We start from the raw sequence: 12,995 nt of genomic DNA on the forward strand, positions 1-12,995 counted from the left end.
CAAACCCAAGTATTTCAATTTTCAACCAAAATAATTCTTATTTTTTTAATTTCATTTGAAGATCTTCTACAGTTGTGATTATCATAAAATATTTAATTAAAATTTATTTTCAGACTGCTAGGCAATGAAAAACCCATTCCTTCCACAGCTGTGCCTTATGTTTAATGTTGCAGTATGTCCCTTAGCAAATGGAATCATTCCAGACATGTGCTGCAGAATTGTTCAGTGCTCTATGTGTTTATGTGTGTGTGTACGTATATATATTTACACATTTCTTTTTTCATTTAACTTAAGTCATACTAGACTTAAGAGCCAGAGGGCTGGAACCCCCTTCCAATGCAAACCATTTTATGATTTGTTGTCACAAAGAATGATTGGTGGTAACAGATTCTGTGTTGGTTTTGTTAAGCAGAGTCCTTTATTTTTCTGGGAGGCTCTGTTCCTTGGAGGTACCGGGAGGGATTGAAGTAGAAATCAGAGCCCGCTGCCTGCACCAAGCCAGTGGCAGAGCCAAAAACCAGCCCCCAGGCAATGGCTACTGGTCCCAGTGCAAACAAACTATCTGTTTGAAACTATTTTAAGTAGTTTCCAGGATTAGGGAAGGAAGGGGATATAGACAAAACAAGTGACATCACTTTAGTGTTCATTTATGTTATAAAAATTATTACCATGCCCACCCATAACATGATAGAAGTGTGATGAAAAATTTATCTATTTATTTTTGTATGAAGAGGTTCTAACACTTTATTGCATGAAAAGGCTAAGATGTAACTAGGATGTGACTAAGACATTGGTAACATGATCATGTATTCCGTGTAACATTATCTTCTGGTTTGCGTATATAATTTATTACAAGCTTGTGTCTTTTTATGCCTCCAGTTTGCCCAGTGTTCTCTCTTTCAAGCAGAGGCACTATGCTCATTTGAATACTCGTTTTCTCTGGAGATCTAGGTATAAAGATGTCGTGAAGTGCGAGCGTGGAAAGGCTGATCTAGATAAGGGATATTTCAGTATGTATCTCAAGATAGACCTTGGCTTTGCTTCCAGTTTAACTGTTGCTGCATTTGTGATACCTTCTTTTGTCTGCATCTGGATGTCACTGGCTTCGTGCAAGATGTCCTAGAGGAATACATTCTGTTGGTTCCTGTGATTAAATCAAGTACAGTAGATTGGCTCATTTCAAAACACAGAGAGGTTTGAACCTGTTTGATTTCTTTGCAAATGGTTTCGCCTCTGTTTTTCCAGGTGCTAATGGGGAAATGTTTCCTGCCTTAGGAGAAGTTAATTTATCACCACAGCCTCCACCTTCTGCGAGAGAGAGGAGACGAATAAAGCAGAAAGCATCGGAGTACTCTGTATGTATAACAGATTGCTGTAAATATGCAGGTGGACCACAGAGGTAACATCAAGCAGTTCCCGTGGTTCCTAAGTGGCAAGATGATATGGATATTGACAGTGTACACGTATAGCTCTTTGCCCTTCTAAAAAGGATGCTATTTAACCAAAGGATTTGTGCATTTTTCTGCAGGAGGATGTTCCACCGAGCCAGACACCCGTGCTGCAGCCTGACAGCTTTTCTTTGCACTCGAACTTCAGCCTTGACGTTGATCAGTTGAAAGGCAAGAATGAAGAACGATTGTGCAGACTGGCGGAGCTCCAGCAGAAATCTGCTTACTTAGGTATGCCCTGTGTAGTGGAGGTGATGCGGTCAATATGAAGTAATTACAGTAATCAAAGGAATGAACGCTAATAGATTGCCTGTAGATGAACAGTGAGAAACTGGCTCAAATATAGGAATTATTTATAGCGTTCTGTAGCTGTTCAAAAAGGTTCCCCAGCAAAATTCAGCACAGCTTCTCAGAGTAAGTTTAGAGGACGATAATAAGAAAATAAAGATACTCTTAATTCCTGTCAGATCGGCCATTCATACTTCTCCTGCCTGTAGCACTCTGAATATTGCGATGTGTCACTGCTACTGGATAGGTGTGGATACGCAGCGGCAGAGCTGCAGTGTTAGTGGGAAGAAATGAAACTCCTGACTTATTAATGATGATGGAATACCTGGGAGAGTTTACTGGCATTCCGTGGAATCAGATGCCGGTGATCCAACCACCATGAAGATATGCCAGAAATCTCTATATAATGAAGAACTTAAATGATCGTAAACGATCGTTCTGTATCTGAGGTTGATGCTGCTACACTTCGTGCTAAAGATTCTTTCATTTGAGTATGATATCTCCCTTTTTTCAGAGGTGGTTGCTCTGCTGTCTAGGCAATGGCAGCATCGATATCCTTTTTATAAACTTAGTGACAGTCGAGATGCTGACAGTTGTTCAAATTCTGTTGCTGTGGTTACTCTTACACGCACTTCATAGTTTTTTTTTTGTTCGACCATCTCACTGTGGTTTTTAAGTCACAAAAGCCCACCGTTCATATTCCTTTTGTCATAGTCTAAACAAATGCTTTACTAATTTTACTCCACCCAGATTTTTTTTTCTATATGAACTTCTTTTACTTCTCTGCCCTTGTTCCATCTCACCTCTTTTATAGTTTTGCCACATAGCGCATGAATTGCACTTCTTATTGCATTTGCCTTCTGTTTGTCATGAGCTCCAGAGTGTGTGTGTATATGTGTGTGTATATGTGTGTGTGTGTATTTACGTATCTATATGTCTCTATGTAGTTTGTTCTTTGGAACACGTGGGGACCATAGCTCCTCCTTAGCATGTGCACCTTGGAAATGGAATAGGAGATTCTTTGGCTCAGCTGTGGCAGCTAGGGCTGTGCTGCTGCCTGCACTCCTGGTTCCTTGTCCTACTCAATGATATTACAAACAAAATGAGTGAAGCTAGGAGGTTTTATTCCTCATCCCTAGCAGTTTGATGGAGCCCTTGTGGCATCCTCTTCTTTCCTAGCAGCTAGGACTGTTATTTCTCCTCCATCCCCAGAGACACGGCTGGGAGAAAACAACTCTGTCAAATCTCTACCTAAGGAATTCTGACTGCTTGTCTTCCCTTAAGTGACCAAGAGATGGCAACTTACAGGCTTTGATAAATTTTAAGAGCAGATCCTGTTGGCACAGCAAGGAGGCTCAGTTCACTTTCTTTTATGGAACTGATGTGGGAATCCTAAAGCAACCCTACAGTTGTGTTCTTAATTGGAAAATTAGTGCATGTTGGAGCCAGGCCTCTGTTTTCACCCATCCAAAAAACTCCATTCCAATCAACGTAGGCTTGGTGAGTACTTTGAGCAGTGAAGTCTCTGCAAGCCAGCACCTACTTTCTCCAGCAGGCAACGTGTGCGTGTTCCTAACTGCATAAACAAGAGCAGCCTTGGGAGCTGTTGGCATCGGACAGCAAAGAATTGGAGTCTTCTGGTCTTGACTCTAGATGGGCCTGGAGCCCCAGAACGTCAAAAATGTCTGTTAAATAGAAACAAATATATTTTAAAGGTGTTACTTCGGTGTTTATTGCAGAATAAGAAGCCTGTTCAATATCACAAAGTTTTGTGATAAGATTTGAGAAGCTTTTGCCCCCTTTAACGTGTGTGCATTGCTCTCCTTTCTAAGGTGACAACACCTCCTTAGGAGAAGCGGACGACCTTTTGAAGCAGGTTTCATCTGATGCTGGCGGACGGCCCAGTTCTGTTGACACGGTTGCAACGGAGCCCTGGCTGCGACCAGGAACATCGGAGCCACTTCGCAGGTTCATGGATGAACAGTCCAGCCCAGCAAAGCTCTCGCCTGAAAACCCGCTGCTGGGTTGGGAAGGGCTCTCAACCGCACACGGCTGAGCCCACGAAGCAGCCGAGCCTCCTGGCCGGGGAAGGGCTGCTCAGCACTCCCGCACTTTCCAGGATCTCTTGTAGGGATGGTTCTCGACCATGTACATAGTGTGGAACCGTATCTAGAATTGAAAATAGCAATAACGAAGTAACAGAAGCTGCAGTGTAACAGAGATATAAAGCAGGGATGGTTTAGATGTGAAAGCGGAGGAAGAGCTTGGCTGGTTTTGCACTTTTTATACAAGTTAATTTTCAGCCTCAGAGCTGAACTATCACAAAAACCATGTGTGTGTGTGTGTGTGCAATCGTTTGTGTGTGTTTAAATTTGATGGTAAATCAAAGTTAATTCTTATTTTTTTTTTATAGCCAGGCTCCCGAACTGTCTGGAAACTGAGCAGAGATGCATTTTGAGCTTTTACTGAAAGAATAAATAACTTCGAAAAGGGAACTTGCTTTTGATGCAGTGAGGAGTGTTATCCTGCACAAAAGCTCAGTGAACAGTTTCATGGAGAAATGACCATCAGCAACGCATCTTGTGTTCCCTACCCTGTTATGTGCTGAAAATAGAGATATTCTTGCATATATTTAACATATGGTTCTGATTTAAAAATTAATAAATTATTTTGTTACAAAAAATGTGATTAATTTATCATTTGCTTCAGCATATGTTTACTCATGAAGAAAGGAGAATGCTCAAAGCAGCAGGAAAAGCACACGGAAATGTTGCTGAATAAAAGCGCAGATCTTTCTTCAGCCAGGATGGGTTGATGGAAGCAAAAATTTAGTTCAGTGAACTAAAACACCAAGTAGAACCAAGGCTAAAGTTGTGGCTTCCCTCTTGTTTAGGAATTCCTACCCAGAAGTAAGAATCCAAACCATGATTTCAAGCAGGCAAAGGTTTTCTAACACAGTTTCCACCCGACCGCTGCGCCTCTCAGGCTGAAGCCTTAAATCACACTTTTCTTCAGTTTGTCACCTGCCAGCCCTCCCGTTGGTTTTGACACCTGATGACTCTTCACTTGCTTCATGAGTTGAACTCTGTGATAACGCTCGCTCCAGGCTAGAAGCAGACCTTGTATTTTCCTTCTTTCTCATCTAGAGACACAGTTCACTTTTATTCCCTGAACTTTGATTAGTTTTATCCCCCCTAGAAACCCTAAAAAGCAGCCTCGGTTGACTGCAAGAACTGTTGTAAATGCACTGAGTGCCTTGGGATGGCAGCTGTTTCTTTCAGTTCAAGCCGAGGGATGCTGCACAGTGTTGGTGCTCCCTTCCACCCCTGCAGGGACCCAAATCACTGAACTTAGTTAACCTCACAGCATTTAGCAACAACTCCCCCAGTCCTTATGCTTGTCCTCGCTTTGGCATTCGGGCTATTTTTGATCCTTCCCGTCTTGCCTTTCCCCAGCTTTCCTTCAGCTTTCCCTGCATCTCCAAAGCCCGGCTGCGGGCACAGCCTTTTTGCCTGCCCTCATGAATATTTTTAATATCACTACGGCCTCATCTGCAAAATAAACACAGCTGCAACCCTGAGCTCAGAGTTGAGATGCCTGAAATGGGAACCGTCGGGCTCCAACGCTGCTTTTTTGATAGGAATGGTTGGACTTGATGATCCGGTGGGTCTCTTCCAACCTGGTTATTCTATGATTCTACGATCCTCTGATAATCGTCGTGGACACAAACTTCTGGAGAGCTGCAGGCGAACCACTTGCCCCAGAGCGCAGCTACAGAGAGGGACAGGGAAGGGTCACAATGACACAGAAGCTCAGTCTCCAATGAAACAAGACTAAGCAGCTATTAGGCTTTCTCCACCCAAGCAACACATAGGGAAAGGCAGAAGGCAGCCATGCTGTAAAAAAAGTCATTACCAAATAGGAGTACAGAACAGAACAATGAAGCAGGAAGGTTTAAAGCAAAAAACCCCACCCTATAAAACCCCCAAATTACCAAAATTTTTAGACAATCTCTTGTACTCATTGCAACAAAACGCTGAAATCTTGAACACAGAAATTGGAAAAGGAATTGGGCGAACACATGGACAAGAGAGACATAAATCGCAGTTAGAACGGCTGGATAGCAGCATCGGAACGCCTCGATAACAGTGCCAAGGACACCGTTTGCTGGAGAGGGACAGGCCACGGGACAGTTACAGAATTGCTGCTGATCCCCATCAAACAGACAAGACAAACCCCAGGTCTGGCCCAGCACAGTGGTTTAAGGTTTAAACATTACACAACAAACTGAAAAAAATAAAACCCACCCCCAGAGGAAAGGCTGGACGATTACAACTAAAGTAACCTCAATTCTCCCCCTTCTGCTTTCACAAATGCAATTTGGTTTTGCACCATCCCAACCAATGTTATGAGAGAACTCCCAGTCACAGGTCGGGCCTTCTAACTCCCTTCACTGGCTTTTCCCTACCTGCTCCATCGAACTGTTTATGCTTATTGAGCTGTGATTGGATACACTTCACCCATCTCCCAGTTCACTGGGGAGAGGCACATCCATTCCTCTCTGAGATCAGGCTCCCTCATCCACTTGCTCATCTTCACACTTCTCTCCTTTGTGAGTCCCGAGTTCTGTAAGAACACACCAGAGAACAATCCAATTCCAGTTTTACTTACAAAACCAAAGATGCTGACCAGCCTTAAGCCAGCTGCTGTTCTGCAAGTCAGCAGTCAGACCAACTGTGATCCCAGCCTTTCCCTTCCATCCACCCTTATCCCATAGGCTTCCGTGTCACTATTTTAATTCCCAGAAGGTGGAATGTAGCATTAGTGTTGCCATCTGTGCAGCACTACGGGTACAATCGACCAGTCCAGCTACAAGCACTTTTATTGTTCCTTCTTCTTTTCCTATTAAACTTAACACTCTCTTTCACCCTCTTGGTCTTTCCCTAACCCCGACGAGGCACATCCAGGGATGCCTCCAGGGATGGGGCATCCACAGCTTCCCTGGGCAACCTGTGCCAGAGCCTCACCAGCCCCATCATGAAGAATTTCTTCCTAATGTCTAAACTCTTAAAGCCATTCTCCCTTGCTCTATCCCTGCATGCTCCTGTGGAAAGGGAAGAAGCAAAGGGAACTGTAAAACAAGTAGCTGTGAATTAGGCTGGTTTTGATTGCACTGATGAAAGAGTTCAAAAACTTTATTGACCTATAACCTGATTAGAATATGCCAGATGAGAACCAAATATTGTACAGAAAGTTGTACAGAATTTTTTTTTACATAGAAAACTTTACATATCTGTACCATATACATTTTGTCCATCTGAAAAAAATTTCTACATCCATTGTAATACAGAATGCTTGACAATCTTGTCTTTTAACCATCAGAGCACAATTCACAGTATGAATACATTTCCAATAAATTTAACCACCCCCAAACCATGCCAGATTTGTTACTTGAATATATTCAACATTAAATTCTGTACATAAGAGTGAAATCTACATCAAACAAAAAAACATGTGACAGCAGACACAACCTAGACTTGTTTGCAGTGATTCAAGTTCCAGTCCTTGAAGGATCATCATTTCAATGGCTCGTTATATTGAAAAGCCCTAAAACAAGTATATTACAGGTAGTTATGTCAGTTGTGATATTTCTACCTCTGTTCTTGACAAAAGTCAGCAACACGAACTGCTGGGCTACAACAAAACCAAAAGAAAAAAATGGAAAAGAAAAAAAAAAATCACAATCCCAAAAAATAAACCCAACCTTCTAGTGCATTTGGTAAACAATGAAGTGTTACGGGTTTCCAGCAAATCAATAATACAGAAATAAAACAACTGAGGAAGAACTGTATAGTGTTAAAGAGTTATATTACAGACCTGCATCTCTGTACATTTTTCACAGGAGGATGATTTCCCGATGTCTCAGACAGCCTGAGTGTGCAAAAATCTTAGAATATCAGACAGTTGCTAAATATCTTTTATCATGAACAATAATCTCCATTTTTTCTTTTCACTATAAACATTTTATCCTTCAAAATACAGCTCTCCTGAGTTGTACTTCTTGCAGAAGCTCAAACCTTTACATATATAGTTCTTTGGGTACGTTTTCCTTCACTCTCACCACAAACCCCGCTGCCACACTGCTGCCTAGGACGGTGACAGATACCGCAGCCCACGGTGACAAGAGGACTGTGCTAAGGGCTGGCTCTCTGCTCAGCACGAGCCAGGAAAGAGAAACTGATAGAGATAATCCATCAGGAAATAAAGGGACTGGAGTGTTGAGCCTTGATTACAGTTGTAAGCATCTGTACCGTTAACCCTTGGATACACGTTGCCAGACAAAGAAACCATTTTTATGGATATCCAGACAGAATGGCTCAGCTACCTGGTCCTTTTATTTAGCTGAGGAATATCAACTTTTTGAAAGAGCAATACTCAGTCACTATCTGCTACTGCTTGCATATTCCAGTCTCTTGTTCTGGTGGCTGGGATATTTGGAAAACCACACCGATCCGCAGGAAAAACCTTCGCAGAACAGCTCGAAGTTCAGGAATAAGGTCAAACTGCATAATTTCACACAACAGAGGGTAGTAGAATGAGGCATGAGCCTTGAACTGAGGAGAAAAACAGAAGAAATTACTCTATTATGCATCAATACGCCTTAGAAAGTGTGTTGCAAGTGAAGAATTTTAAACACTTTCCCAAGTCAATGTGAGAAACCCAAAAAGTGACAAGCAGAAACACCCTTATAACTGAAGTGAGAAGTGCTAGAATAAGGCTAGGACAGCTGTGACATACTCTGACAGATGCTCGCTAGCTACCCGCAGTCTGCTCGCTAATGCTTATTCTTCAAGAGGAAGAATCGTTCCTGGATTCCTGGATCAGGTAAGTTTTTTGTTGCAGTTGGCCCTTTTCACTTAATATTTCAGCCAAGTTTTGTTAGAGGGAGATCTAAGCATGGATTTATTTACTGCAGAATTGCTTTGGAGAGGGTCAAGGTGATCTACGCGTAGCACTGGAAGCAGAATCAGGAGTTAGTTCTCTGAATAAAATATCGACACTGATCATCTTCCTCAGCAGAAGAAGGGTCAAAGCAATTCAACACACACTTCTAAAGAATTCTAGCATCTTTTTAGGTTTTCCCAGACACATTTTACCACTCACTACACCCCCACTCGGTTACTGTGTATATGTCGAGCGCAGTTCCGACGCACATTCCCTCAATAAAAAGCATCTACAGAGCAGCAGGAGCTTTGACAGTCAAGTCCATGTAACTGTGGGTGAAGAACTGGTCTGGAACTGCTTATTACCCATAAACGCTGTCTTAAATACCATTCCAAAGAGTTACTTACCCTTTCATCGCTTATTTTCAGTACTTTAGTCAAAAACAAGAGTAATAGATTAGTCCAGGCTTCCCGATGACTTTCTGATGTAAGAGTGAGGAAATAACTCAGAGCCTCACTGCAGACACTAGAAAGAAAAGACACAAAAACTAGGAACCAACATTTTATTTCAAGCTCTGCAGCAGAGAGGGAGCTTTGGCTTTGCAGCTATACCAGTGCAGAGCCTTGGTGTAGAACAGCATCTTGAAAGCCTGATTAGTAACAGAAAGCAGTGATTTTGTTCAACTAAAACTCAAGATCCTAGGACTTTAGCATTCACTATGCTGACAAAACATAACTGCCCTGTTTGTGCTTATAATTGGAGTGTAACAGGTGCTCTGTGAGGGGTATTAAAATATAGGTGACAAAACAAAATGTACACTTTAAAAGTCAATCTCATGCTGATGGCTCTGCTCCTTGGTCTGTAAACCTTAAAATACTCTCACTGCGTTACTGCCACGGTTTTAAGCCCTCTCTTATTCCAACACTTTCTTGAATGACATTGTAAACTAAAAACATTCAGGTGAACCTCAGTGTTCACAGTAATGAATAACCAAAAAGCCAAAAGCTTCTGTGTACCCATAGGCCTCTGAAGCCCAGTGCTCATTTCTACACATGAGAACAAACAGCAGCAGTTCCCTAAAATCTGAGGTTACTGGAAGAAAAGAGCAGGGTTTTAGGTAGCAGTTCTGCTTCAAAAAGAGCTATAACAATGCCCCACCTACCCAACAAGCTGCAGAAAAACCCCACAAGGTGACAAACCCCTTTGTTCTCTCTTGCAAAAGATGTAATGAGAACAAAAATAGAGACAGTTTTACTAGCTGGAGGCACAGCACTTGCCATGTGACACAAAAACTCTTAATATTTGCTGTGACCACCAACACACTCTACTGGCTCTACAAAGTTTACTGAAAATCCTTTTCAACAAAAAATAAACATACTTTAGTATCAGAAGTAACATCAGCAGGTTCAGCTACAAGGATCTTACTTTAATAGTCTTTGCTGGACTTCCTCCCATGCACTCGTACGGCTTTCATCCATGTACATACGGAACAGAATGCGCAACCCACAGGCAAGACTACTTGTCTCCTGTTTCAGAAGATTAGGCTTTGATTTGCCTTTGAAACCTAGAGAAATTCAAAGCATCCATTTAGATTCTTTTTTTGTTTCATCTGACACTTCCCCTTACTTCTAAGTAGAAGGCTCCTGCACGTAGACAGCCAGAAGAACCACCTTGAGTAATTAATTCCTCATGACACTTAGTACAATGGAGTATTGCTAAATATTAACCTGTGCATTTGCACCATAACTGTGTTTGGGCACCATAATTATGTTTGGCACCCGTTTCAACATAAGCTTCCAAGCACCTGGGTGTACGATGAGTTACACTCCAACCACTTGAACAATTGACCATTTTGTCTCAACCATGTATCTACAGTCTATGCTGTTTTATTGCTTGGTTTTGATAAAAATATCTACAATAGTATTGTTTCCAACGCTGTTACTGCATATTGAAGTCACTTTGCTACTGGAGACCCATATGAGCAAAAAGCATACCCATAAACCTGAATACCACCTCACTCAGGCTGAAGTGGTTCTGGCTATGCATGCACTGAGGCACAAGGCAGCTTCATAATATGCACTCATCACTAAAAATATTAATAGAGCTGACTTTGGTGCAAGGAACAGATTAAGCACAAGGCTATAGAGAGCCCATCTTCCACATTTTTCAAAAAATTATACATATTCCACTTACACACCAGCAGATAAAACAAGCCCCACTAACGAGCTCTGGGGTTTTGTGCCTGCAGCTTCCAAGCATGGGATTTGCCCCTACAGCCAGGGATGAGCCTGGCAGCAGTAACCCAGTGAAACCTTAAATTTTAGGAAATCAAAAGCTGCACAGATGAGGCCTCCTCTCCTTCGGGATTCTAGGGTTATAAGCTACAGTCTTATATTCTCTGGAGCGAGTCCAGAGAAGAGCAACAAAGCTGGTGAGGGAGCTGGAGAACAGGCCTTATGAGGAACAGCTGAGAGAGCTGGGGTTGTTTAGCCTGAAGAAGAGGAGGCTGAAGGGAGACCTTATTGCTCTCTGTAACTACCTAAAAGGAAGTTGTGGAGAGGAGGCTGCTGGCCTCTTCTCCCAAGTGACAGGGGACAGGACAAGAGGGAATGGCCTCAAGCTCTGCCAGAGGAGGTTTAGGCTGAACATTAGGAAAAAGTTTTTCACAGAAAGGGTCATTGGGCACTGGAACAGGCTGCCCAGGGAGGTGGTTGAGTCACCTTCCCTGGAGGTGTTTAAGGCACGGGTGGACGAGGTGCTAAGGGGCATGGTTTAGTGTTTGATAGGAATGGTTGGACTCGATGATCCGGTGGGTCTCTTCCAACCTGGTGATTCTGTGATTCTATATTCAATCTTACATTCAGCATCAATGCACTTCTGACCTGTTTTGGGGTCAATTCAAAGCACAGTAACACATTCCCACCAAGTATATCTCCAAGGTGACAGACTCACCTGCTTTCCAGAGAGCTGTTCGTTGCTCATTGTTTGAATTAAATGCTTTAGCAAATCTGTGAGACTCCAGCAGACAATCGAGAAGTTTGAAAAGCTGCTGTGATGTTAGAAAACGATACATCCCTTGATCTTGTGTATCCACATGGACATCAAAGTCTACTGCATCTCTCTATTAAAAAATAAATAAAAAGCAAACAAAAAAAGAAATTTCAAGTAAAAATTCACAAGCTCCTGTGATACCTCAATCCTACCCAGTTTTCCCTGTACTTTGATTTAAACGCAAAACTGTACTAAGAGTTGTATCCACATCCCAGTTACATAAATCCCATTGAACAAAACTTGTTTCAGTCTCCACTGTGTGCTGCCCCAGCCTAGCAAACACTATTTAATGTGACATGTAACAGATCTCAACAGTCTGCTAGAAATTCTTGAGCACCTTTAAATCAGAAGACGTTCCAGGAGTTTATGAAACTTCATCCACCAGAGAAAAAGCTGTTAAAAAGAAATTCTTATCAATTTCTACTCACTTGTGCTGCTGCTAGATTCTCTGCATCCTCTTTTTTGCTAGTTGCTGGGAAGAACACAATATTGTCGATAGTCTGAATGAGTTCCAGTTGTACAACACATTTGATCAAAAGTGCAGCAAATAACTTCTGTTCTGGAAATTCTTTAGAGAAAAGAAAATGAAAATTGCTTGTTAATTAAAGAACTGCAACAGTTTTTAATTTTTGAGCTATTTTGGAGTTAAGTTGAAGAACAGTTTAGCTTCAAGCACATTCATAAAAGAAACCAGGAATCCTCCATCCAAATTACTCTTCTAAAACCAGGACTGATCACCATGTTAATGCTCAGCAGGTTTTAAAAAAACTTTTTCCTAACTTTGAGGTCACCTGCCATATATTAGGCAGTACATTGTTACATAAAAATCACCAATGTTAGTGACCTTTTCATTAGCATCAGTGCAATGGCAAAGAAGAGGCTTAAGATAGCACTGACACTATCAATGCTTGTTTGTACTTCTGGCAAATACTAATACATGAACATTTAGACATGAACATTTTAAGCACCCACACGTAACTTTGCACAAAGCACCTTAAGGATTAGATACAGTCTCTTCAAATCAGTCTAACCAGACTTTTATTTCCAACTATTGCTTCTGTTGCATCCTGCACAGGAAGAACTTTACTTTCTAGGAAAAAAAAAAAGACTAATTTACAGAGAATTATAAGGCGAGTATTGTTTCTAATATTTTGCTTTGGGTAAAAAGCCTGCAAGTTAGCAGCTGAACTCTGGATTTTTAAAGTGCAGGTCAAAAAATGTGGACCCACCAGTCCAACAGAATTCTGTCATTCAACATGGAGA

At 41.8% G+C, this 12,995-nt stretch overlaps 2 protein-coding genes across 2 annotated transcripts in view; one reads left to right on the top strand and one right to left on the bottom strand.

Annotated features, from left to right (window-relative positions):
• Nucleotides 1–3,804, top strand: part of CSPP1 (centrosome and spindle pole associated protein 1) — a 64,716-nt gene extending 60,912 nt beyond the window's left edge. Inside the window, exons 30-32 of the mRNA XM_069854206.1 lie at nucleotides 1,246–1,355; nucleotides 1,529–1,679; nucleotides 3,569–3,804. Coding sequence (XP_069710307.1) covers nucleotides 1,246–1,355; nucleotides 1,529–1,679; nucleotides 3,569–3,792 — 485 coding nt within the window. The 3' untranslated portion in view covers nucleotides 3,793–3,804. The remainder of the gene's footprint in view (nucleotides 1–1,245; nucleotides 1,356–1,528; nucleotides 1,680–3,568) is intronic.
• A 3,094-nt stretch (nucleotides 3,805–6,898) lies between these two features.
• Nucleotides 6,899–12,995, bottom strand: part of ARFGEF1 (ARF guanine nucleotide exchange factor 1) — a 102,447-nt gene continuing 96,350 nt past the window's right edge. The window contains exons 35-39 of the mRNA XM_069854205.1: nucleotides 12,161–12,300; nucleotides 11,634–11,802; nucleotides 10,107–10,245; nucleotides 9,089–9,206; nucleotides 6,899–8,350 (exon numbers count right to left, since the gene is read on the bottom strand). Coding sequence (XP_069710306.1) covers nucleotides 8,186–8,350; nucleotides 9,089–9,206; nucleotides 10,107–10,245; nucleotides 11,634–11,802; nucleotides 12,161–12,300 — 731 coding nt within the window. The 3' untranslated portion in view covers nucleotides 6,899–8,185. The remainder of the gene's footprint in view (nucleotides 8,351–9,088; nucleotides 9,207–10,106; nucleotides 10,246–11,633; nucleotides 11,803–12,160; nucleotides 12,301–12,995) is intronic.

The sequence above is a fragment of the Phaenicophaeus curvirostris genome, chromosome 3 (assembly GCF_032191515.1).
Source record: "Phaenicophaeus curvirostris isolate KB17595 chromosome 3, BPBGC_Pcur_1.0, whole genome shotgun sequence".
Taxonomy (NCBI): domain Eukaryota; kingdom Metazoa; phylum Chordata; class Aves; order Cuculiformes; family Cuculidae; genus Phaenicophaeus; species Phaenicophaeus curvirostris.